Source organism: Rhipicephalus microplus, chromosome 2 (genome assembly GCF_043290135.1).
Source record: "Rhipicephalus microplus isolate Deutch F79 chromosome 2, USDA_Rmic, whole genome shotgun sequence".
In the NCBI taxonomy this organism is placed as follows: domain Eukaryota; kingdom Metazoa; phylum Arthropoda; class Arachnida; order Ixodida; family Ixodidae; genus Rhipicephalus; species Rhipicephalus microplus.
The window spans coordinates 113,136,111-113,161,809 of record NC_134701.1 but is presented as its reverse complement, the minus strand read 5'-3'; the positions used below and the strand labels follow the sequence as shown (position 1 = coordinate 113,161,809).

The 25,699-nt window shown below is 46.1% G+C and overlaps 1 protein-coding gene across 2 annotated transcripts in view; it reads right to left on the bottom strand.

The window, feature by feature from the left end:
• LOC142796343 (venom metalloproteinase BumaMPs1-like) overlaps positions 1 to 25,699 on the bottom strand; it is a 202,964-nt gene that overhangs the window by 33,488 nt on the left and 143,777 nt on the right. Inside the window, exons 13-14 of one of the 2 annotated variants that reach the window (XM_075886706.1) lie at positions 20,032 to 20,133; positions 7,280 to 7,419 (exon numbers count right to left, since the gene is read on the bottom strand). In XM_075886706.1, the coding sequence (XP_075742821.1) occupies positions 7,402 to 7,419; positions 20,032 to 20,133 (120 nt within the window). In that variant the 3' untranslated portion in view covers positions 7,280 to 7,401. Of the gene's footprint in view, positions 1 to 7,279; positions 7,420 to 20,031; positions 20,134 to 25,699 lie in introns of those variants that run through there. The other variant, XM_075886705.1, reaches the window with a different exon arrangement.

The following is a 25,699-nucleotide window of genomic DNA, read 5'->3' as shown; positions in this document are numbered from 1 at the left end:
CTTGAAATGTAACAAAACAGCTAATATTTTAAACATGCCCGAAGATGAATACAAAAATTAGGAAGCTCGTTAAAGCGCGTATCAAATATTCGTTGCCCGCTTCGCACCTAACATTTTGTCCTGCTGTCTTGGTAAACTCGCTGGGTACAATAAATGATGCCACTGGCTCGCGCTTCAGATATTTTCGCTTTATTCATATACTAGGAACGTTAACACGGCATTATTTCATTGCGATAGAAATTATATGGACACTCTCGGCTAGATTTTGTGCAGTCATCAGCATCGGCATAAGCGTTGATGACCACCGTCATTCACCGTGTATATATATATATATATATATATATATATATATATATATATATATATATATATATATATATATATATATATAAATATATATATATATATATATATATATATATATATATATATATATATGTATGTATATGTATATATATATATATATATATATATATATATATATATATTGTGATGTAACAGTAAAGGCAACCTTTATTAGGCCCGGAAGACACGATGAAGCGACCACGCCCAAGGCACAGAACTCAGACAAGCCAAGTCCCCACAGCAGAAGAAGATGACGACCACTCATGATGATGAATATTTGTAAAGATAGATGATGTGCTTAATGAATGCCTACACTAACTCCCCCCCCCCCCACGTGAAAGCGGTCATCCTGACCGCAGTTCTTGGCCACATTTTAAAGCGAAGATGAACGCCGTACGAAAGGCTTCATGCGGGATACGTGGACTATTTCTGCTGCCCTGTAGCGGCGGTCCGTCGGAAGAAGAACGGGTGCCACGCGATAATTCACAGGAGACGTTTGCTCCAAGACAGTGTAGGGGCCAATAAAACGTAATTGAAACTTCTCGCACAGTCCGGGAGTGCGAATGGGTGTAAGAAGGAGGACTTCGTCGCCAGGGCTGAAAGACACGGCACGATGGGAGGCATCATATTCAAGCTTGCGATCCTGTTGCTTGGCTTCAGTGTTGACGCGAGCCAGCTGGCGGCAATGAAGTAGACGAGACACGTATTCTTCACTTGAAGATGAACATGGTTTGACAGGCGCAGAGAAGAACGAAACATCAAGGAAAGAAGAGGGGAAGCGACCGTGCACACGAGGTAGAACGGCGAGTAATCGGTTGTGCGCTGTACAGAGGTATTATACGCAAAAGTGACAAATGGCAAAATGGTGTCCCAGTTTCTGTGGTTGGGTTCGATATACATCGCAATCATGTCTGACAGTTTACGATGGAAGCGCTCAGTCAGGCCGTTCGTCTGAGGATGGTAACTGGAGCTTGTTTTGTGTGTAGTGCCGGCTGCCTTGAGCACTTCTTCGACGAGTGCTGAAAGAAATACTCTTCCACGGTCGCTCAGGATTACACGAGGAGCTCCGTGTCGAAGGATTATTGCTCGAAGGATGAAGTCGGCCACTTCCGAAGCTGATGCAGAAGGCACGGGAGCTGTTTCGGCGTAGCGGGTCAGGTGGTCGACAGCTGTAACTATCCAACGATTGCCCGTGACAGTCATAGGAAGCGGACCATACAGGTCAATGCCAACTACCTCGAATGGTTGCAGGGGACACGGGAGCGGTTGTAATTGTGCACTTCGAGTTGATGTAGGTAGCTTGCGACGCTGACAAAGGGCGCATGAGGCAACGTACTTCGCGACACAGGTGGACAAACCCGGCCAGTAGTAGTGACATCTTATGCGGTCATACGTTTTCTGGAAGCCCATGTGTCCGGCAGACATGTCGTCGTGATATGTCTTGAGGACTTGAGCCCGAAGAGAGCGAGGTAGAACGGGCACCTAGCGTTGACCATCAGGGTGGTAGATATGACGGTACAGGACGTGGTTGTTGAGCTTGAATTGCGTCAGCTGTCGGCGAAGACGGGCGTTAGGGGGCCGGCAAGTCCCGTCAAGACGGTCCATGATGCGGCGACAGTAAGGGTCAGCACGTTGGTGAGATAAGAACAAACCACACTCGCTTGGAGAAGTTGGGTCCAAAGTAGTTAATGACGAAACATGTAGGGAAGAGACGGCCGAAAGCTTCTCGTGTGCAGCAGTGGCGGGTTTGTTAAGCGGCTCCGAAGAGAGCGGGCAAAGCGAAAGGGCGTCGGCGTCTTGATGCTTGTTTCCCGACTTGTATGTGATAGTGAAGTCGTATTCTTGTAAGCGAAGAATCCAGCGACCAAGGCGGCCGGACAAGTTCTTGATTGTCGAGAGCCAGCACAAGGCGTGATGGTCCGTAACCACAGTAAAGTGGCGGCCGTGGAGGTAAGGTCGAAACTTTTGTATCGACCATACGACCGCTAGGCACTCCTGTTCGGTGATGGTATAATTCTTTTCAGCAGGAGTCAGTGCACGGCTCGCGTATGCGACGACTTTCTCACGTGAAGATTTGTCTCGCTGTAGAAGAATTCCACCAATGCCTCGACCACTAGCGTCTGTATGCAGGAGCGTAGGCGCGGTTTCGTCGAAATGGCAGAGGACTGGTTCGGATGTGAGTGCACACTTCAGTTGGGCAAACGCCGCTTCACATTCAGGAGACCACACAAAGGCGACGCCTGATCCGAGCAACTTGTGCAATGGTGAAGCTATTGAGGCGAAGTCTCGAATGAATCGGCGAAAATAAGAAGCGAGGCCGAGGAAACTGCGCAAATCTTTGGCTTTTTCAGGACGCGGGAAGTGTTGGACAGCGGAAATCTTGTCAGGATTGGGACGAATACCGTCCTTGCTTACGATGTGGCCCAACACTTTAATCGTCTTGCTCGCAAAATGGCACTTCTTGGTGTTCAGCTGAAGGCCTGCGTTTGCAAGGCACGTAAGAACTTCGTCCAGTCGTTGCAAGTGCTGAGGGAAGGTTGACGAGAAAATAACGATATCGTCTAAATAGCACAAGCAAGTCTTCTACTTCAAGCCTCGTAAAACTGTGTCGATCATCCGCTCGAATGTTGCTGGAGCATTGCAAAGGCCGAATGGCATGACGTTGAATTCATACAGCCCATCTGGTGTTGAAAACGCTGTCTTTTCTTTGTCATCCTCGTGCATGGGTATTTGCCAGTAACCTGAACGCAGGTCTAGGCTTGAAAAGTACCCAGCACCTCCACCACTTGTGATGTAACAGTAAAGGCAACCTTTATTAGGCCCGGAAGACACGATGAAGCGACCACGCCCAAGGCACAGAACTCAGACAAGCCAAGTCCCCACAGCAGAAGAAGATGACGACCACTCATGATGATGAATATTTGTAAAGATAGATGATGTGCTTAATGAATGCCTACAATATATATATATATATATATATATATATATATATATATATATATATATATATATATATATATATATATATATGTATATATATATATATATATATATATATATATATATATATATATACGCGCCTGTAGATATCAATCAATCATTTTATTTCCTTTAGATAAGGTGGAGTACAGGACTAAAAGCTCAAGAGCTTGACGAGGTCCTGACTCATATAAAGAAAGAAAGAAAAATACTTATGAAAAAGACTATGGCACGCGTAAACTGAAGATTGACTTGTTGCTTGTGAGTGCGTGGCGGTAGCTGCTGAGTCACGAAGGAGCGCCTCCTTAACTTTGAAACGTCGAGCTTTGAAACGTCGATCGACGACTTACTGCTGGCAATGGCGATCTGTGTGCAACGATCATGTTTTCAAGATTACTATCGAGATGGTGAGATTACCGCCACATCGACTCGATGATGTGACGCGTGCTGATGCGTTCGTCCCTCACGTGTACTTTGACCCGCGGAGAGAGGTGGTGAAGACGCTTACGCGTGCGCGTGCTTAGCTCGCGGTGGAGAGAATCATACGCCTTGGGCTTTCAATGAAAAGATTATGTTGTTTTCGGGAGTACAAAGGTCACTGCACTCGCTGCAGAGTCTCCGTTTGTGAAAAGGGTGCGCTTTTCGGACAGAGCGAAGGAACAACTGAGACAATTATTCGCGTTCATCCGTACCTGTGAGTACGGGCCATTAGTCATTAGTGCATGAGCGATGCGGGGCACGTTTTGATCTGATCGCCATTTTTCGCGTGGCATTCCAATTTGTTGCTATCGCATTCATTGCTTCGACTCTGCAGCAAAGCTGTCACTTTTTGAATATTGATGCTCGGTTTGGCACACTTACGTATCTACCAAGCGCGTTCCTGCATTCGTGTGAACACGCGTTATTATGCGCCCAAAACAACCACAATAAACTTAACGTAGCACAATGCGCTTTTTATAATACTTTAACACAACGTTGAGGACGCAATACTCTACTTTTATTGTCCCTTGGAGACCCCCATAACACAGGCCTCAAAGGTACTGACGACTATCTACAATGAAAAGATGAAGCGCATGAATAATACTCACAGTAGTTCAATCAACATATTTGCACAGCGCAAGATTACATGTAGTCACGATGTAAGTGCGGAAGAAGAGACATGGACAGAAAGAGCGCTGACTTCAACTTCAACAACTTCAACTTTAACTTCAACTGACCAACAAAGTCAGCGCTCTTTCTGTCCTTGTCTCCTCTTCTGTAGTTACATCGTAACTACTTGTAGTCTTGCGCTGTGCAAATAGGCTGACTTCCAATCACCAACTAGCCCAAGCATCTGTCTTATCCACTTACAGTAGTTTCACCCCCCATCCATCGCACTCAAGTCGCTAGCCCGGCCGGGTCTTAGACGGGCTTGGGACGTCAAATGAAAGATTTTAGACGCGAAACATGAACAAGTTTTGAAATTCAACGACAATCTGAAAAAAACTCGACGGGAGTGACACGATAGTTCACTGGTGACGCTTGATCGCTAACTATGAGGACCCAATTTACCTAATCAAAAATTTATCACACAACCTTGTAGTACGAGTCTGAAATTAAAACAGCACTTCATCCCCAGGACTGAAGGCAATATCGTATCGTGATGAGAGCTATCGTAGCGCTGTTTCCGATCTCGCTTACTGGCTTTTGTTTTGACACGAGCACGTAGTAAATATTTTTCAACTCTTGAGGTGAACTGCTAGGGTATGGCTGACTAGGCGCTTCTTGGAACATTCAAGAAAGAAACGTCGACGGTGAACGTTGGCGCATGGCCGTACTCTTGGTAGAAAGGAGAGTAGCCAGTGATTCGTTTAACAGTGTTGTTAATGGCAAACGTCAAAAACAAAAGAATTTTGCCCCAGCTGTGATAGTGTGCTCCGATATACATCCATAACATGTATGTTCGTGTGCGATAAAATCGTTCTGTCAACCCATCAGTTTGAGGGTGGTAGGATTACGTCGACAGCTCTCACTATTCATTGGTGACCTCTTGGCGTGACGGGAAAGGTCCGGCTAAGTCTAAGCGACGGCTAAAGATATCTCGAGACAAGGAATTGGCTGCATTAGGCCTGCAGGACTCGAACTTGGTTTCATCCACAGTTAACAAAGAGGGCAAGACGCAGCTTACTGCCCAAAAAAGAAAACAGGCCAGGCCAGAAGAAACGTTGCCTGACGTGGCTGTGTGCTTTGTTATATCCGAAGTGGCTTCCACACGGTTTGTCATGAGAGGCTTTGAGAAACTTGTGACGTTGGGAACGCGGAAGAAATGACACACGTTGGTGTTCATCAGGGACGTAAACATAACGGTATAGCACTTTGCTTTCTATCCTAACTTGCCGTAGTCGTCGACGTGATCTGGCATCACGAGATGGCGACCTGCCACTTAGACTGTTCATAATGCGGTTCAGTACCGATCATCACGCTGTCGCGAGGGGAACTGAGTGTAGTTCTTCGAAGCCAGCGCGCCAAAAACCACTGGCACAGCATCAAGATCACGTGGCGAATATGGCACAAGGGCTCGTCGAAGATATTGGCAGGGAGCAGCGGGAGAGAGCATCTGCATGTTGATGTGTTTTGCTAGACTTGTAAACGACGACAAAACAAAATTGTACTCTTGCAGAGAGAACACCCAGCGACCCAGACGACCAGACGTTTATGAGCTCAGATTGCTTTGAACTGAGCACGAATAAAATTCTCTCGAACTTCGCTCCTTCAACTAATCGCCACTCGGAACGAACCGATCAGCTGCCAGAGCTTTGATCGCGCGATTATAGGTGGCGAAGCTAGTGTAGCACTTCAAGGGGCGTCATTTTACCAGTTTCATTTTCGGAATAACGTAACGCTACATTTTAGTGAGCAAAACATGCTCACGCAAGCAATTTATGCTATACTAAGGCTGCATGTTTTGAATACAAGTTATCGCCGGCACTTCTTAATACTCGGGTCGAGTTTAGCCATTATTGTGTTTGTAGTGGCTGAGTAAAAAAGGCATGGCGCCAGGATTCAACATTCTCGTCAGCTCCAGCAGTATTTGGGTGGAGACACCTGTTGTGTTTATATTCAAAATCTTTGAAGAAAGTCGCGTAATGCATTATCCCCTTCGATACTTCCCAATTATTTAACCTCCCTGCTATAACCTGATGTTTAGAGCTTCAGGCTTCTCGAAAAAGTGTGATAGCTGGCTCCAGCCATAAGATATGTTCCAGTAGCCTACGGACCAGCATTTCATGCTACCAAAGAGTTAACCCCACTGAATCATCCGCTTGTAGAAGGGCGTCACGCAGAATAGGAACAAGTGCAGATGCAGAGAGTTCTGCTCAGGAGCAGTGGTCAGATACAATTTGCGTCAGTTCAATTCGTGTCTAATTTACCCGGCCACTCGCTGCAGTTTCGCGTTCTCTGCGCGCTGACAATTACAGTACTAATTATAAATGCAATACGCGATATCAAGTTTTACCACTGTCATTATTATTATTCACGCAACATATACCACGCCTTTTGAGTCAATTTCGTTCAAGTCAAATTTCAATGTAGTTGGCCTCTAAGAACTACACTATTCCTGCAGTATAGCTTCAATGCTAAGACATGCCGGAAATTCCGTTCTTAGGGCAAGATTGTGGGGCTTGTGCAAGCAACAATTGTCCTCATTGAAATTTGGTGGTTGTCAGCCTTATTTATTAAAGCATATATTCTCAAATATTACACGTATTATTAGGTTTTGAGTAACAAAGTTTCGCCACTGATATCGGGTAAGATGGGGCAAAATGCGATACGGGGCAGAGCGCGACATTTTGACATTGCCGGCCTCTGTAGCTAATACAAATATTTTCTTTGCTTCTGTTTAGCAGCGAAAAGTGGCGGACTTTGTACATCTTTTCATGTGCGAAGTTAATTATTCCTCACAGTTCTAGGGCTGGAACAATTACTCGACTGGTGTAAGTATTCTTGACCCGTTCAAAACGGTGAAAATCTGGTCGGCTGAATTTTCGAAGTGGTGCATGATGGTATACTTCTCCGTCAGTACAGAAACGTAAATATTTATTTTGTTACCTCAGCCTGCGAGAGACATAACAAGAAGCATTTAAGCGCTTAGTTAATTTTGTGCCTGTGGACAAAGCGGCATTTTTTAAATTCATGTATATGACAGGAAAAAAAAACACAAAAAAAGACATCCAATAGGTTAGAGAATGTCTTCCTAATTTAAGCACTATCTTGCACTCAATATAAGATATATTTTTTTTGCAGGAGGCTTTGTACATACAAGAAAATATATATAGAGCAACGAATATCTAATATGGTTCACAGTAAAAGTAAATTTCGAGTGTAGCAATGTAATGGGAGTGTGGAACAACAAAAGTTCCACACTCCAGCAATATCTCAGATCACTATATTCTCAGCCGGATATAAAGCACTCTAACAAACTGGGTACAGATACATCACGTTCACTGGGTATAGAGCAATACAGTGCGAAACTTATGATACAGGCTTATGCGTGTTTGTAACTAAGCAGCTTACACACATCTCTCGAGATCTGGGCATTCGGGACAAAAACTTAGAGTATCTCATGGGGGAGGTATTATTGCCGGTCTCGTACAAAAATCATAGATGCAACAACCTATTTGTCCTCAACATATACAGTAACCCAAATCACTAGAACCAACAGCTCAAGATAATTTTTGAGAAAGCTATAAAACTCGTGCAAGCTAGACCTCTAATCGTATTAGGGGACTTCGACACTGCTCATGAACTCTGGGGATATACTGCGGAAAATCCCAAAGGCAGGAATTTATGGCATCATGCAGACGAACAAGACCTGGTCTTAATTACAGATAAGTGGTATCCCACAAGTATTGGCGATTCTGTCTGTAGAGACACCACACCCGACCTAAGCTTTGTCAAGAATATGAAGCATCCTATATGGATGAATAACGTCGGTGGTGATCACTATGTTCTCGAGGTTAAGCTGGAGGTTGAGAAAGGCCGCACTCGAGAATTCGAGGTTGTTAATCGGGTTGTGTTTTGCAGAATGAGAGCGCAAAGCACACCAAACGCTGCCAAACCAAGCCTCAAATAGTGCTGCAAATTAACCAGGAATAATATCAAGTCAGCCAGAAAACTTCTCACTGACGCTAATGGTGGAAGCCATGGATTCTAAACTAGCCCACTTATTTGAAGCAAAGCAGGCCATTACTCAAAAATGGCGGACCTAAAGACTCAATCAAAAACTGTGGGAGAAAATAGCAGAACTGAATAAACAAATTGTACTGTACGGCGACAACCAATGTAAGCAGCAGTGGGATGAATTTTATGAAACGATTGATGGACAGATCAGGAATGGCAAAGCATAGAAAATTTTATGCACCTCCTAGACGAGCTAGGCACCAGGTCCAACCAAAGACACTGTCTTGCCTGGGCCATACACATAGACCTTAAAAATCAAGACATTGAAACTGTAACTAAACAACTCATAGACAAATACCTACCAGTCGCTAAAGATCAAGAACGATTTCCTCGACGCGAATACCGGGGAGCTACTCCGCCGGAGCTGGATCGATCCTTCACTTTATTTGAAATCAGAGGTGTGCTAAGTGAGTTAAATATAAAGTCTGCCCCTGGCCCAGATGGCGTGAACAACAAGTCATTCAGGCATCTCGACGAGCCCTCTATTGAATCAATGACTGACTTTATTAACGAAGCATGAAATTCGGGGGAAATTCCAGATGAATGGAAACTTTTTCGAGTCATACTAATACAGTAACTGGGTATACCTCCGCGTCTGGAGAATATGCGGCCAATATCGCTAACATCATGTGTAGGGAAAGTTGCCGAGCATGCAATCCTCAACAGGCCTAAGGATTTCTTGCAGGACAACAACATACACACCTACAATATGTTTTGCTTCAGATCCTCACTATCTACTCATGATGCTATGAAGCAGAAGAAACACCGCATTCTAGATGGGTGCTCCAGAGATACCAAAGCCATTCTCGGACTAAACATGGAGAAAGCAATCGATAACATAAGGCACAAATACATTCTTCAAACAATAGAGGAAATTGGACTTGGATAGAAAATGTTTAATTACACAAAATCTTTCTTAGGAGCACGTACAGAGAGGTTAAGGGTAGAAGACACCAACTCAGACGTGGTTGAACTTGGTGATCGTAGAACCGCTCAAGGCTCGGTGATGTCTCCCGCCCTCCTCAACGTGTGCATTATCGGCCTGTCCGGGAAACTGAGCAATATCAGCAACATTCACCACACCATCTATTTTGATGACCTTACCATATGGTGTACTGGTGTTAGTGAAGGACAGGTACAAGATGCACTTACAGAAGCGGTGCAGACAGTGGAGGAATACTTGAGGCCCACTGGTCTTAGGTGCTCCCCACACAAATCGGAGTTAATAATTTACAGAAAAAAGAAAGGAGGAGACCTAAGGGCTGGAAGCCGCTATGCGAAAGTGACGTATATATACATATATTGACCGAAAACGGTGTTAATATACCCAGAGTAGACACGATGAGGGTACTCGGCTTTTTTAAAGATGCAAATAGAAGGAATCACATGGCACTCAAGAAAATTATCTTCAAGACAGAGAACGCATACCGGATGATCAGACGACTTTCGGGAGACAAAAATGCAAGAAAGAGGACAATCTTATCCGGTTGATCAACTTTTTCGTGCTATGTCATATTTCATATGCGGCTTCTATGTATAGCTAGACACAAACCTAAAAAAAGAAGCTCGACGCGGTGATCAAGAAATCATCAAGAGTGCACTGAGTCTCCCGCTTTGCAACGGCACTCTAAAATTGCTCAAGTTTAGGGTACACAACACGACTAGACAAATAGTGTAGGCTCAAGAAAGGTCACAAATAGCAAGACTCTCTACAACTGGCGCTGGGAGATCGATCCTTCATAGAATCATGATCAACCCTGTCATAGACCAGAAGACATACACCAAGATGCCACAGGGCTTTGCTGTGAGCATCATCGTTTGCCCCGTTGCCAAGAAATATGTACCAAACCTTCAACATGTCCAGAAGGGTAGCCCGGGCTAAGGCTTAATTGAAGAAATTGGATAAAGGAGGCGGGGGGCTTGCTTTGTCGACTCAGCCTCATATAAAGACCGAAATAGGTTCGCCACGGTAGTAGTTGACCACGAGGGCAGGTGTACCAACTGCGCCACGGTTTACACTTCAAAACCGAAATTGCTGAACAGGTTGCTATTGTGTTGGCCTTGACAGATGATTGATACACCGAGATGTAGAGTGACTGTAAAACAGCCATCAGAGCCTTAACTAGGGACAGGATCACACCACGAGCAGTGTGGATAAATAATAGGAAACACGCCATTGATACACATTATATATATTAGTTCCCAGCGCACCTTAGATCATTGGATGACATTCCAATGAATCCAAATGAATCGACCAACAGCATTGCCCGCGAACTTACGAACTGGGGCGCTTTTACACATGACTTTGATTCTGCTGGATTTGAAAATTTACAACGGGATACACCCATGACATATAATGAAACTACTAAACATTACTATTTGGGGAGGAGAGAGTTGGCACCCCTTGACAGTACACTAAAGAGAGCACAAGCGGTCACACGTAGACAATTACAGACACAGTCTGTAATTACTCAATTACTCACCGGCACAGGCAAAAGAATGGTGTGATATAAAATATATGGGAGTTGTTTGCAAGGCATGTAAGAAAGAAGTATGCACGCTTGAGCATATGCTCTGGGAATGTGGGTCGCTTGGCCGTGGCATTTGCCGGAAATGGTTTACAGGGATGATAAAGTCTCACGACCATATCACGCAAGTGTTGGCTGTCCAGTACGCCCATGACATGGCTAGGAGGCTTGACCTCCCAGTCCCGACCTGGGATTAGCAAGATAGGTGGCTACATCCTGTACAGGACGTATAAATAAAGTTATTTCCATCCATCCATCTATCCCCTTTGCAACCGTAGCTCCCCCCCTCATACCTATCGCCATTAGTTCTCTCTCCTCCCTGCACCCTACTTTCCCGTCCGCTTGCACCACACTCTCCACTGTCCGCTGGCTGGGCACCTCTCAAGAACATCAGGAAATGTGTGCACGAGACGTCACTGCGAAATTCCAACGCCGAGCCGAGAAAGCTGTTTGTTTAGTTCACTTCGTAGCATTTTTAACCGAGCACGCTAGTGGAAACACATACCGCGTTTCTCGGAACAGAAAGACGCCACGTGCGACGAACGGCGCCATTGGCTATACAGTGTAAACAAAAAAAGAATACACTATTCCTATAACCCTGGGTTCTTACATGCAAAATGCAATTTTGGACGCTTCGAAATGCACTCGCATTTCCACATGATTCCCTTCAGGGAGGTGGGGGCATTTATTGTTATTTTTGAATGGTTATTTTATTATACCGCGCTTTTAATTCTTAGTAGTAGTGCGCGCTGTGGCGCACGTAGAATTTCATTAGCGTAAGAACATTGTTTTTGTAATTTCTTTTTTGTACATGTCTTTTTACTTTTTTATGTGGTTTTTTATTACCAATCCGCGTTGTGTGTGGCCTGTTCCTGCTGTAGAGTATTTTAAAGCATAGTAAGATTTGTAGCTGCTATTTTTATCGTGTATGTGAGTTTTTAGTCCTAGGTAATTTTTGTAGTCTCCTGCCTTTGCCCCTGTTTTGAATAAATGCTTGTATGTGTTTACTTGCATGTCCATTTCAGCTTTATGAGTCCGTCAGCCAGACCCAAACATCACCACACGTGCAAACCGTCACAAGTAAACCGCCTAATTTGAAATGTACCACTTCGAGGCTTTTCAGGCGTCGCAGGCAGAAGCGTAAAGTGGAAGCCTGCGAGTCTGCTACACACTGATGTTAGGTTGGTGGGGCCCCACCAGAACTGTGTTACAGCAAGCTTATGCTCATTGTCGGTGCCAAGCGTTATGCAACCTAGATCTTAAGTAGGTTACGACATTTTCTTTCTTCAGCTTGGCGATGAACACGACGCATACTACGGAATAGTTAGTTGGTCCTGTTGTAGAACAAAGCAAATCCGTTGTGGCTATCGACTCGGAAGTGCAGGTCGGTGGTTTGATGGTTTACGTTGTGATTAGCTGGCGGCATCGTATGACGGCTGCGTTAACTTTCTTGAATGCATTTACATTATATTGTCCGGTCTTGTTCGGTCAAGAAATGCCCACATGGAGACTCTGTGTAGACGGTGGAAAACCCACGAATCGCAATCGTCAGCGGTATATTATTTCAGCATGCCATGATGCAGAAACGTGCGTTCATTGCGTATTGCCATTAGTTATGCAGATGAGGGCAAAGTTATTGGCCCCTGAGTTGCTCGGTGCATGGCAGGGCAACCCTGCGAAATGTAGTGATTCGGTGATGGCACATTGTTCAGCCCTTACTTTTGCTATTAGGCTTCGGTGATGTAGGCTGTAATGTCAAGAGTTCTATCAGCTGGCAGTAGACGTAGGGTTGTTGCTTGCGAAACTGCGGATTACAATTTCATGGCAATAAGAATTCCGGCTTTTCTGCGGCTGTGGTGGATTAGTCGCTGACCTGTGCCAGGCTAAACAGCCGCCTTCCTCGTTCCTAGTTATCACGAGGTGGGCGAGGGTTTGCCGCTGGTTTGTTGACAGAATTGCGCTGGTATGCAACGACGATTGAATCGCCCGTAGCACACGTGCATCGTCGTCTGCATTGCCATTGCATTAGAGAAGAATTTCTGACGGTTTTCGGTGGAATCCTGATAATTCTATTGAACGCATGCTGCATTAGTGCACGCCCAAACAAATTACTTTTCCTTTTCTGCAGCGTTAGCGTGGCGAAAAAGGCACGTCATCTCTTCCGTAAATATTAAAATGCTTTTGTTCGGCAGCTCCAGTCCTTCTTTAAGAAAAGAGGTGGCTGCTTTTATGCCAATTAAGTTCCTAAAGGCTCATATAGGAAATAGGTCTAGAGATGCACCACGTTTTATAGTGAGCTTCCTGTTATCAAACTACGTCTAGGCTCTACCCTCCGATGAGGCGTACAGAAAGCGCGACTTCTCCTTGATGTCCCAATAACTGAAGGTCGCAGTTCTCTCGTATGACAGCCACTTTTCGGAACGCTCACATGATAATCCGAGAAAAATGGCGGCTTCTTTGGCAGCTGCATCGCGATTATGGTCACGTGCTGTCATTAGGTTGGTAACCTAACTACAACTGCGGATTATTATGTATAGACCATACCCCATAGGGACAAGTTCTTGCCTGAGGCAAGACGTTGGTGGTGGTGGAGATCTATCTGGGGGCATTAACTTGGCTCTTGGCTTGACACGGACCCGTTAATAAATGTGACACTGGCCGAGAACCACCTTTATTCAGATGTCGCGTGGTCTTTGGCGATGACGAATGCAGGAAAAAGGCTAAGCATGCTGCAAAACGACAATGGTAAGTGCTACCGTTCATATGTAAATATTGATGATCAAATGCACCGGCTCTCATGCATGCGTAACAGAAAATTCTAATACTATCGCTTATGTCCGTACCCAATCTTGATGTACAGTCGACGACAAAAGTTTATATACCGCGCGGGCCCATGGCGAAAAGCCCCTTATCTGGTGAAAAGCCACCGCAGTGCCCGGGAAGCATCTGTTCCTTAATTATTATATCGCCTCTATTTTTGTTACCGGGTAGAAATAATTTCCACTTTTCTTTTTTAACGAGGCGAGTTTTTTCGCATCTGCGTCTGCGTGCTTCTGGGCGAAGAGCAGACTATGAGCATGATTGTTATCAGTCGGAGTCTTTATCACAAAGTGCTACTTAGCCAACGTAATGCTGTTTGAAGATCACCGCGAGTTCTTTGAACAGACTATGAAAATTGAAATGTGACGCTCATGGTGCACATAACTGCTTCGCGTGATAACTGCGAACTAAAATGCACGACGTCACAGCTGAAAATTATAAGGCCAGTGAATAACAAGAACACCCGTTACCAACCTGGCATTGCAATCGACGGTAGATGGCGAACCGCGAGGTGGCGGGGTTTGCTTAGCTGGGTTGGGATTTTTGTTTGGCTGGGTTCGGATCGGACTGTCACGGTGGGTGGACGTGTTTTTTGAGCACTCCTGATCGACTGCGCAGATAAGCGGTTTTGAATGTTTTGACCTTGTCTTTATAATTATAAGGCAGTAGCTAAAATCCCTGTAGCACCTATTTAATTGCACGGCTTTTTCGGGGGTCAGTCACAAGGTATTTATTAGTTTGTGCGTGTGTGTGTGTTTATTTTCTGTTTTTTTGTTGTTTTTTCGTTTGCCACCCCGTGGGGGAGGTGAACGTACAGTGAACACGCGATTTTTTGTAGTAGAGCTTGGACTTTCTCGTTTGCGTAGGGCAGGGCTCGAGTTTTGTAATTATTGAGTGAGACAAGTAAGACAAGGTGTCGGAAAGACATGGTTAAAAAGACTGTAATGTGTTCAGGATGTGGGGTTGGTTTGAAAGGGGACACAAGTGTAGTAGCGGAAGGAGAAGAGGCTGACCCAAAGTGTAGGCAATGTGAGGTCGAGAAAAAAATGGAGAAAATGATGGTTGCCCAGAGTGATCTGCTGATGAGAATCACCGAGCTCGAGACTGCGTTGGCGACAGAGCAAGAGAAAACGACGGCTATGGGAGAAAGGCTGAAGTACGCCGGAGAATCACTGGCCAAGGTGAACAGATGAGCGGCCTACGGAGAGAACAGTAGGTAACCAGCAACCATAACGGCGGAGAAGAAAGACCAAGCAAGTTTGGAAAGAACAGGTTCAGCTGGTTCAATTGTCGCAAGGCCCAGCTTCAGCGAAGTAGCGGAGGGGCGGGGAGGAGACAAAGCAGCCGCCGTCACAAGTGCAAGTTACCCCCAGGTGCAAGACGCTCCAGCTGAAAAGTCACAGCATGTGATAGTCGCCGAGGACTCGGATTTCAATCGATGCACAGAAGCCATCAAAGAGAGGGTAAGAGGTGACAAGAGGGTTGCAGTAGGGGCGTTTCCAGGACGCAAGCTGGAAGATGTCATGAGACTAGCGAGCGCAAAGCTCAAAACTACAGCTAGTAGACAAAACCTCGTGATAATTTCGGGCGGTTAAAACGATGTCTTAAATGAAGATACAGCAGTACTAGCAACCACACTGGCGAAAGGCGTCGATGACATGCGCGCCACTTCTCCTCAGGTACAGGTAGTGATATGCACGATACCGGAGGTACCGGTGCGTGATATTACCTTCAAAGAGCGACTGTCAACGAAAACCAAGATATATAGCGTATGACTCGAGATAAAGGCTTTGAGGCGGTAGAAATAAACAGAGAGATGCCTAGGTGGGGTAGTTTTCAACGAGACAGAATTCACTTCGATGGGCCATGAGGTGGGTTGGTGGCTTGCAGGACGCGCAGTAGCTTTCTTGGGGGGCAAGCGGGCCCTTCGGGGTGCAGAATAGATAGTAATGAGGAAAACAACCAGAGAGACTCTTTGACGGGTGGTACGGACAGACACGATTTCAAAGTGGCACCAGTATCTAAGATAGGTGGAGTCCAGGGCAGGAATAGACGTAGCCACCAGCGCCGAGCCAATCCAGACACAGGGTATATTGACATGCAGGGTGGTAGGAACAGGCTGAATTGGGAAAAGATAGAAGACCGCCTAAGGCAGGAGAAGCCGATGGTATATGGTTTTTTAGAAACACATCTCAGGGATATGGAACAACCTCCTAACAATGCGGACTACGCGTGGCGATATTGTAGTAGAAGAGAAGGCAGCAGAAAGAGGGTGGTATTGGGACATTCATTCATAAAAATACAGACTAGAAAAGGGTGAAGCAGGAGTGCCTGGAACATTTATGGCTAAAAAGGAAAGCGGCAGGGCAAATGACACTCCTTGGTATTGTGTACTTTTGGACGGGAGCAAAGGCCAGGGAGGAAAATCAGGTAATGGTTGAGTGTATATCAAATGACATTCAGGAGTTAGGAGAAGAGTGCGAGATAATTATAATAGGAGATATGAATGCGCACATAGAAGATTTAGATGGGTATACCGACCCGACAGGCAAAATGATCATGAATATGTGTGAAAGGCTTGATTTGATCAATGCAACAGGACCGACAAGTGTGAAGGCCAAATAACATGGAAGTTAGGAAGGCTGCAGTCGACGATAGCTTACGCACTGATGTCACATAGGATGTATGATAAGCTCAGGGGAATGCACATAGATGAAGGTGGCTCCAGAAGTCTGGTAAGTGATCACAAACATGTCAAGCTAAGTTTTGGAAGAGCAGTGAAAGTGGGAAGGAGACAAGATGAGCAACTACAGGAAAATTTTTATTCAAAAAGGCGAATTGAAATAACCACTAAGCAAATTGAGAAAGTCATCACTGAGGATAATAAAACAGTGTGGACATACACGAATCTAATTAGACTGTTTGAGCTAGAGCGTGCTAAGGCACGTAAGAAGTCACCCAGGAAAAAAACACAAACCCAAATGTTGGTGGGATGAGGAAGTTAAGAGAGCCTTAGCAAAACGTCAGGAAGCTTCTAGGGAACACAGACATGCTAAGCAGCGGGGTGAATCGACGGTTGATGTCGAAAGAAAATGGGAAATCTTTCTATGCTATAGAAGGGATGCATCCCTTCTGATCAATGATAAAATTAGAAGAAAGGGAGCTCAGTGGCTTGCAGAAGTACATAAAAAAGATAGAAAGGCAGCTGCGAGATTTTAGAGCCATCTAAACTCTCTAAGAAATGAGACGAGCCTAGAGCAGAGGTTTATAACTACAGCTCAAGGTGCTAGGCTAGAAGGGGGCAAAGCTATTGAGTATATAAGAACAAGGGTGACAGAAAAATTTAAATAAAGAAGTGCTTTATGCACTACAATATACAAGGATGAATCAATTGGTGCAATGGCTTCATTTTCACAACAAGTGTGGGAAAGAGCTGAGAAAAGATTTCCTAGTGGTGCATCAAGAGGCCCAGATGGCATTCCAGTGACGCTAATAAATACATTAGGGTTGAAGTCTAAGCAGGTTTTGAGAGAGGCAGTGAGCAAAAGAATAATCGATGGAGAAGTTACCAATAAATGAAAACTTAGCAGGATGAGCATGATCTATAAAGGAAAGGGGGACAGAGCTGACATAAACAACTACCGTCCTATAACAGTGACATCAGTGGTCTACAGGCTGGCGATGCAGATTATGAAGCAGACTGGAGGCATGGATAGAGGATGAAGGGGTGCGGGAGAACTACAGAATGGGTTTCGGAAACACAGGAGGTTGGAAGATAATCTGTTCTCACTGACGCAGTGCATCGAAATAGCAGAAAAGGAACACAGGCCCCTATGTCTAGCATTTTGGGATATCAAGGGAGCGTGTGATAGCATGGTTCAAGACGATATATGGGAAATACTGGACACACTAAGCATGGAAGATGGGGTCACTAATCTTTTAAAGAATATCTACAAAGGTAACAAGGTAGTTATAAAGTGTAAAAAACTGGTATCCAAACCTGCAGAGGTAAAACGGGGGTTTAGGCAGGGGTGTCCCCTGTCACCCTTAATATTCATGATGTACCTACAAGGGTTAGAGGCCGAATTAGAGGGAAGTGGACTGGGCTTCAACCTCTTTTTCGTCAAACAAGGAAACTCATTGAACAGGCACTACCAGCATTGATGTACGCAGATGATATTGTGCTAATGACCGACAGCAAGAAAGATTTGCAGAGATTGTTGGACATCTGCGGTAATGAGGGAGATAGGTTAGATTTCAGATTCGGGAAGGAAAAATCAGCAGTCATGATTTTTAATGTCAATGAAGGTAGTGAGCTCAGAATACAGGAGGTCACGCTAGAGGTAACAGATAAATACAAATATCTGGCCGTATGGATAAGCAATGGGGCCGAGTACCTAAGGAACCACAAAATATACGTGTCGACTAAAGGTAACAAAAATGCAGCGGTAATGAAAAACAGGGCACTGTGGAATTACAATAGGTATGATGTGAGAGGAATATGGAAAGGGGTCATGGTTCCTGGTCGGACATTCGGCAATGCGGTGTTGTGCATTAGATCGGAAGTTCAAGAATGATTAGAATTTAAGCAACGTGGAATAGGTAGGCTCGCCTTAGGAGCTCACGGGAATACACCAAATCAGGGAGTACAAGGTGTTATAGGATGGACATCATTGGAGGGCAGGGAAGCTAGCAGCAAGATAAAATTTGAGCAGTGATTGAGACAAATGGGGGAGGAGCGTTGGCCTAGGAAGGTATTCAGCTGCTTGTACATGAAGAATGTCGATACGAAATGGAGGAAGCGAACCAGAAAATTGATGGGTAAATACTTGGAAAACAGCAGGGAGCCGAACCAAAAAGAATTATCGATTAAGAAGAAGGTGAAGGAAGCTGAAACTGAAATGTTGAGAAATGGCATGATTAAGAAGTCCGCACTAGAGATCTATTGAACTTTTAAGCTGAAAATTGCCTAGAAAAGGATCTATGATCATACTCGGGGTAGTTTTCTGCTGTTTGAGGCCAGGACGGGAGCATTGTGAACCAAGAAATATCGGGCTAAATATGGAGGAGTAGACGCGGTATGCAGTGCGTGTGGAGAGGAAGAAGAAACTGCCGAACACTTGATAATGTTCTGTAAAGGGCTTCACCTTAAGTTCAGGAAGATAATGCAGAGGTTTTCAAAGCACTCTGGTTTAAAGACAGGGAGGGCAAAATAGACTTTAGGCGGGTAGAATTAACTAAAAAAAGGTTATCTGATTGGTGACTAAAGTCAAGGCACGAGTGAAAATTAAACCCTTCACTTCAAAGTACGAATCCTCAACCTCACTATTTAAGGGGAAAAAATAAATTTAGTTTTTGGTTCATTAAGTATTAGGGCTTGGTGGTGCTAGCCAAGCCCCGATCGAAAGGGTACAGCCATATTCATCCATCCATCCGGCGGGACAGGCAGTTTGGCACCCATAACGTTTCTGCGACCTTTTGTGGCTGACTGTATTCAGTTACTGGCATGACTTCAATATTTCAAAAAATATCTGTTTAGATATGATTCACGGCTATTTGCGAAGCAGCATGCACGTTGAAGCGGAGCCTGCGCGGAGCAATAAAGCACGTGAGAAGAAAATGATAAGGGTGGTTATACCGTACTGATTGATTGATATGTGGGGTTTAACGTCCCAAAACCACTATATGATTATGAGAGACGCCGTAGTGGAGGGCTCCGGAAATTTAGACCACCTGGGGTTCTTTAATGTGCACCCAAATCTGAGTACACGGGCCTACAACATTTCCGCCTCCATCGGAAATGCAGCCGCCGCAGCTGGGTCTCGAACCCGCGCCCTGCGGGTCAGCAGCCGAGTACCTTAGCCACTAGACCACCGCGGCGCGGCGATATATACCGTACTGAATTATGCCTGCCAAAATTTTCCAGTTTGAAATCTGTCCTTGCAGAATCTAGGATCTCTGAACGGGAAAGTTTAAAAGCTCTAAGGCACAATTATTTGGACAGTGCTAGGACATTTCATTACTGTGTCCTTGTGTTCCCCACGGAAATAAATCTTGAGTAACTAACGAACTAAACACATATGTAAAATATCGTAAAGTGAAACAAACACCTTATTAGAAAACATGAATGCTTCTTCACCTTTTTATGGCCACATGTTACGCCATCGACGGCCGAAATATACCAGCTCTCCCCTTCTCTGTTTACAATGCATTTCACCATGCACACTTGTCCCTTGTAAGACTGCAAAAGAAGAAGCGCGTCAAATCAGATCAATCAACGTGCATAATTCACTGTATATTTAGGATGACCACGATATCATAGCTAAGAATTTAGATGGCAATCGTTTTGACAAAAAGGTGGCATAATAAATAGGTCTAGCATTGATTGTGGCGGCGCGTCTTGTAACATCTGGCCTATAGTTTGTTTTGTTGCATTGCACTAATGGTGTTATGTTCTAGAACTTCCAAAACCAGGCAAGTTTTCGAGTAACAATTCACTGAAACCAGTAATTATTGTAAAATCTAGAAAGCACATTTCATTGAAGAGTTCTTCATTGATGCGTCGAGTCCTTGCATACTATAGTGCGCATGTCGGTCAGCATTATTGCAGCAAAGTTGGCTGAAATCCTACTGATGTTTTTTTGTTGCTCTAAAGGCGGCCAATCAACTTCAAAAGCTCTGTGAAGCACACAAATAAATATACACACACATATGACAAAAGAAGGTTCAAAGTGCCAGCAGATGAAGCTTCAGGAATATTACTGTAACATTCTTTCCTCAAGATTTATTACCGCCTTGCTACGCTCTAGGAGCCGCCTTTTGCTAACCGCGCCGACTAACCAAAAACTACTAAAATTGTCGTAGAACATTCTGATGTGATTACGCGCACAATGCGGACATTACTGTTTGTTCTAGAGCTTGACTGGCCACGAGCGATACCACAGGAAAATTCGACGGCACATGTATAAATGCCAACGCGCTTCACCGCTTGTCAGGTGATCGGCGGCCGATGGCCTTTTCCCCGCCATCAGTGCCAGTGTGTATCAGTGTAATCTTACTTTTCGTAACGACCACAAGTTCTGCCAAATGAAGAGATTATTCTTGGACGTACCGATCCCTGCCTTCATCAACGTCACGACAACGTAATATCTCGGGAGGAGGGAGGTGCTCCTTGCATGTACTGGACGCTTCCGTCAAGTCGTGAACCCAGCACCAGTCGTGAACAAGAAATCAAAACAACCTACTACTGGAGTACGCACCTCCAGGTCTACTACTGTAGTAGGCACCTCTAAACGGTAAGACTGAGAAGACGAATGCCATGACTTTGACTGTGGCAGCGATGACGGCCACTGCACCATGGCCTGCGAGTGTGATACACCAGCCAAGAAAGACGCCGACTTTCCGTAGGTCATCTTTTTTAAGGCCCGGAGACTTCGCTGAAGACCTATGGCAGAGTGACCACCCCAAGCACTGGCAAATAGAAGAGAAGCTGCCTCGTGTTTACTTCTACGTGGAAGACTCGGGATGGATCTATAGTTCGGCTATCGGGAGTCTCCACTTCATACCTGGGATCTCAACCACGGCACATTCCTAGACACGTTCAGGAGAATCGCAAGCAAGGAAGGGCTGCATTTTTTATGGAAACCCGGGTCCTGCTACCAAACGAGAATGTCATGGTATTCATAAAAAATAGCCGGTCTGTTCCGCCTCACTGACCCCCACATGTCGACGAGAACAAAGATCATTGCTTCATGCAATGGTTCAAACAGGACCTCTTCAGTCGATATGAGAAGTCCACGGAGGACTACTCGGGATTTCTGCTGGGAAGCGTAAACGATGGAAGACGCTGGAAACGCACACACGCCTAATAAGTCAGCAGCTGACGTCAGGCTACAGGGACATTCACTCGTTTTTCTCAAGCGACCTACACTAGGTAAGAGCCATGGTGCGAGTAGCACCTAACCGAACGATGCTGTAGTGTAAGAGCCAGAGGTCCTCGATCTCCAACATCGTTCGAGAAGAAACGCTGGGGTCACTGGGACCTGTAGACCTACCAGAGATTTAGCCGTAAGCCATGAGCTACGCCAGTGTTGCCCGACGAGTTACTCCTCATCCACGCCTAAATCAAGAAGCTGCACTGCCGCGTTTCCATCAGCATACACCACCGCCAATGCCACTGAGGCCATGTCATCCTCTTGCCGGCCAGCACTACGCTCGCAGGAAGACCATTATTAGGCAGGCCCCTGAGAACCTCCCACTCTGCTACACTTGCACAGAAGCTGGCCACGCATACCGGCCCTATCACTACCATCAGATAGGCCTACGCGGCTTCGGCATCAACGCGCTGCACCCACAGGGGGATAGATTACTATACGATATTATCGGCTTCCTAGCAGGAGTTCGGTTGATACTAAGACGACCTTACCACTCAACAATCATTGACCTGAACCACGCATTCAAAGTAATAAAACAGCAAGTCACCGTGCCACCTTTCTACGGCTTCATCATTCATGTGACACCGAAAAAGCAGGAACTATTGGAGATCATATTGAGGGCGATCAGCGCCTAATTGTCAGATTTGCGTCGCAAGATGCATAGCCCCAAAAGGCGACGGCGAAGCAGAGGTACTGCTGACAAACTTCCGTCATCATTAGAGGCACCACAACGTTCGTAAACGACAGTCGCCTACATCGATAAATTCGTGGATGCCAGAAATACGTTCTCTCTCATAGATGCTGCCTTAGCGATGAATCGATGTCCCCAATAAGGTTTTGAGGTCAACCCGAGCCTTCCGAAGAGTGAGGAAGACCAGCTCCAAACCTCACTCCAGCCATTCATGGGCTGCTTCCCGTCATCACTGCGAATCAGGAGATCCCTAGTCACGAAACATCGCATGATAACAGGATAACGTTCCCGACCTATTCGACAGAGCTCGTGCAAAATTTACACGCTCAAACATAATGCAGTGAAGAGACAAGTCGCGAAATGCCCCGCGGCGTCACTCAATCATCGAAGAGTCTGTGAGTGTCACTATTGATTTTAGGTGAAGATGAAGAAGAATGAAACACACCGCTATCGCGTCGAATACAGCCACCTGAACAAAATCAAGATGGAGAACATGTATCCTCTCCCACGTATAGAGATCGCCCTAGATCCACTCCACAGCACGAAGTACTTCTCGTCGACAGAACTCAACACCAGCATTAACAAATCGAGGTCGACTAGAGAGATCGAGAGTAGACTGTAGTTAATTTCCTCCTCCTCGAATAGCTTCAACACTAGCTAAGGAGAGAAGATGTTTGAGGTTCGGATTGGGTCCACTTGATGACTCGAGTACGCGGTGGTAGCGCGAAGGAATAGCCGTACTTCGGTGTAGAGACACTATATTGCAGCCTCAGACTACTGCCTGAATCCAAGCCCGAACATCTGCTGTTTATTTCAGATTCAAACATCCTGTTTTCAAACAAACAGTCTCCTCTGAGGCCAATCACACGTGTGGGCTCACATAGCCACAACCAATTACAGAAGCAGTTTCATCATGAACACTGAATTTGTAAAAACCACGTTACCAAATAATAAACGCAAAAGGATAGGTTTTCCACGTGTGACACTCTCTCACAAGCCAGGCCATGCTGCCTCCGTCGGCTGACTGTCGTCGGCAGCCGTTCTCACGCTCGAGCCCCGTCAGCTCACTCTATAATTGTTGCTTCGTAGAAGCCTTCTTAAGAGCGGTGAGTGCACCGTTAGGCTCTGTGCGCTGACCAGGTCTGCATGCGACAGCGAGGCGCCCCGACATCGTAACAACAGCGGGGGAGGTTATGCTCGTCTCCCTGCCACCACTATGTCTGGGTCAGCCAAGTTGTCGCGTTCTCACGTCATTCTCAATGGGACGCGTGCATGCCAACAATAGCTTAAACTCATATGGCGGCGCTTGGCCTGCTTCTTGCCAGACGCTCTTCGCAGTAAGCTTTCCCCTTCTAATCCCGAACGGGGCCGACCTTGACTGCTCCGCTCGTGAACCGTGCGAACGAAGAAGTCTCCTTACAATCCCGTGCTCGGGTCTTCCGCGTTGGCATTCGCGGAACCGATCAGCTTCATTAGTTGATGAGACTGGAGCTGGCTACGCACTCTGCATCAGCCCCATTATTTGCGCTACACACAACTGGTCCCTAATACTAACTACTGCCTTTATCACACCAGACGGCCTCTTCGAGATCAAGGTCGTGCCATTGATCTTATTTTGGCGCTTGCGACTTTCCAGCAAGTTATGGGCACCGTGCTGGCTGGATTGGACGAGCAGACGTGCTTTGCGTACTTGCAAAACGTCGACGTGTTTTCCTCGAGCTTCGACGAGCTTCTCTGGCACCTTGAAGCAGTACTTCAAGTTAGAAGCACCTCCGGACTCACCCTGATGCCAGAAAAAGGTCGCTTCATGTGTACGAGTTGCTCCTGTTACTGGGTAACGTTATTATCTAGTATAGAGCACGTCTCAATCTGCGCCAATTGCTTGCAACTCTGATTTCGTTCCACCCACCAACAAGAAGGCAGTACGCCGATTTCGTAGGATTGTGCGCCTATTACGGTCAGTTCATTAAGGAATTTTAACAGATCACCGAGCCACTAGCTCATGGCACGAAATCTGACGTGGACTTCAAAGGGGAAATGGCACAAGAGGAAGCTGATGGTGGTGGTGAAAAACTTTTATTTCAGAAAAAGTTTACTAGATAGTGCCGACGTGGCGCATCGGCCTGCTAGAGTGACCAGACCCTATTTCGGGATGCCAGTGGAGCTAGAAGCTGCCCGTGTGCGCTCCACCAAGGAGCATTGCGCAGCTAAGGTAGAACAGCCGAGCAGGTGTTCCTCCCAAGCCTCTCTAGTTGGGATAGAGAAAGGGGATGATAAAAGAACGGGATTAACTGGCACGATGCTACGACGTGATATGTGTCGGCGAGGACATGACAGGTGGAGCAGGTGCCTTTGATTGCCGGCAAAAACTGCCGGGCGACCACCGGACTGATAAAGGTGTTCGTCTGCAGGCGGCGTAGCAGTCGTTCGTCCGCTTTTTCCAGACTTCGTGTGGGGTTCGGGTAGAGGCGGCGCGAAGCCCGGTAATAAGCCCGAATTTCATGAAAGCGCGTCAGGTTGGTGTTGCCAGATTCCATCTCGGGACACGGAGGGGCAACGGCCCAGATAGGAAAAGCGCGGGCAGTGGCATTTGCCGCCTCGTTGCCGGGCAGCCCGAGTGGTCTAGGGTCAAGACGATACGAATGGGATGAGGGTTAAAGCGGCAAGAGGCTGCCTGAAGTAAGCGAGCCACCAGTGGGGCAATGCAACCCTGAAGGCACTGGGAACAGGCCGAGCGCGTCTATCAGGATGGTGCGAGAGGCAGGTTGAAAGGCGGCCAAAGCTATGGCAACCTCTTTAGCGTGCGTTACTGTGTCTGCTCGAAAAGAGGGGCCATCGACGTGTTTGCCCTCTGTAATCACGGCTGCCCTGAAGTGACCCGACGGGGAGGGACCCGAGACGTCCACGTAGAACACACCACGATGATCGGAGTGTCGCGTATGAAGGGCCGTGGCGCGTGCTGGTCTACGGCCAGGATGGAGGTCGGGGTTCATATTACGGGGTAGAGGTTCCACCCATAGCTTTTGACGCCAGAGCTCTGGTACCGGCTGCAGAGGGTCTTGGTCAGATATCGTGTTAAGGCCAAGTCTGCGTAGAAGACGGCGCCCTGAAGGAGTCTGCGGCAGTCGATTGATTTGGTTAACGCGATGAGCTTCGCGCATATGTGCAAAGGTGTTGTATAC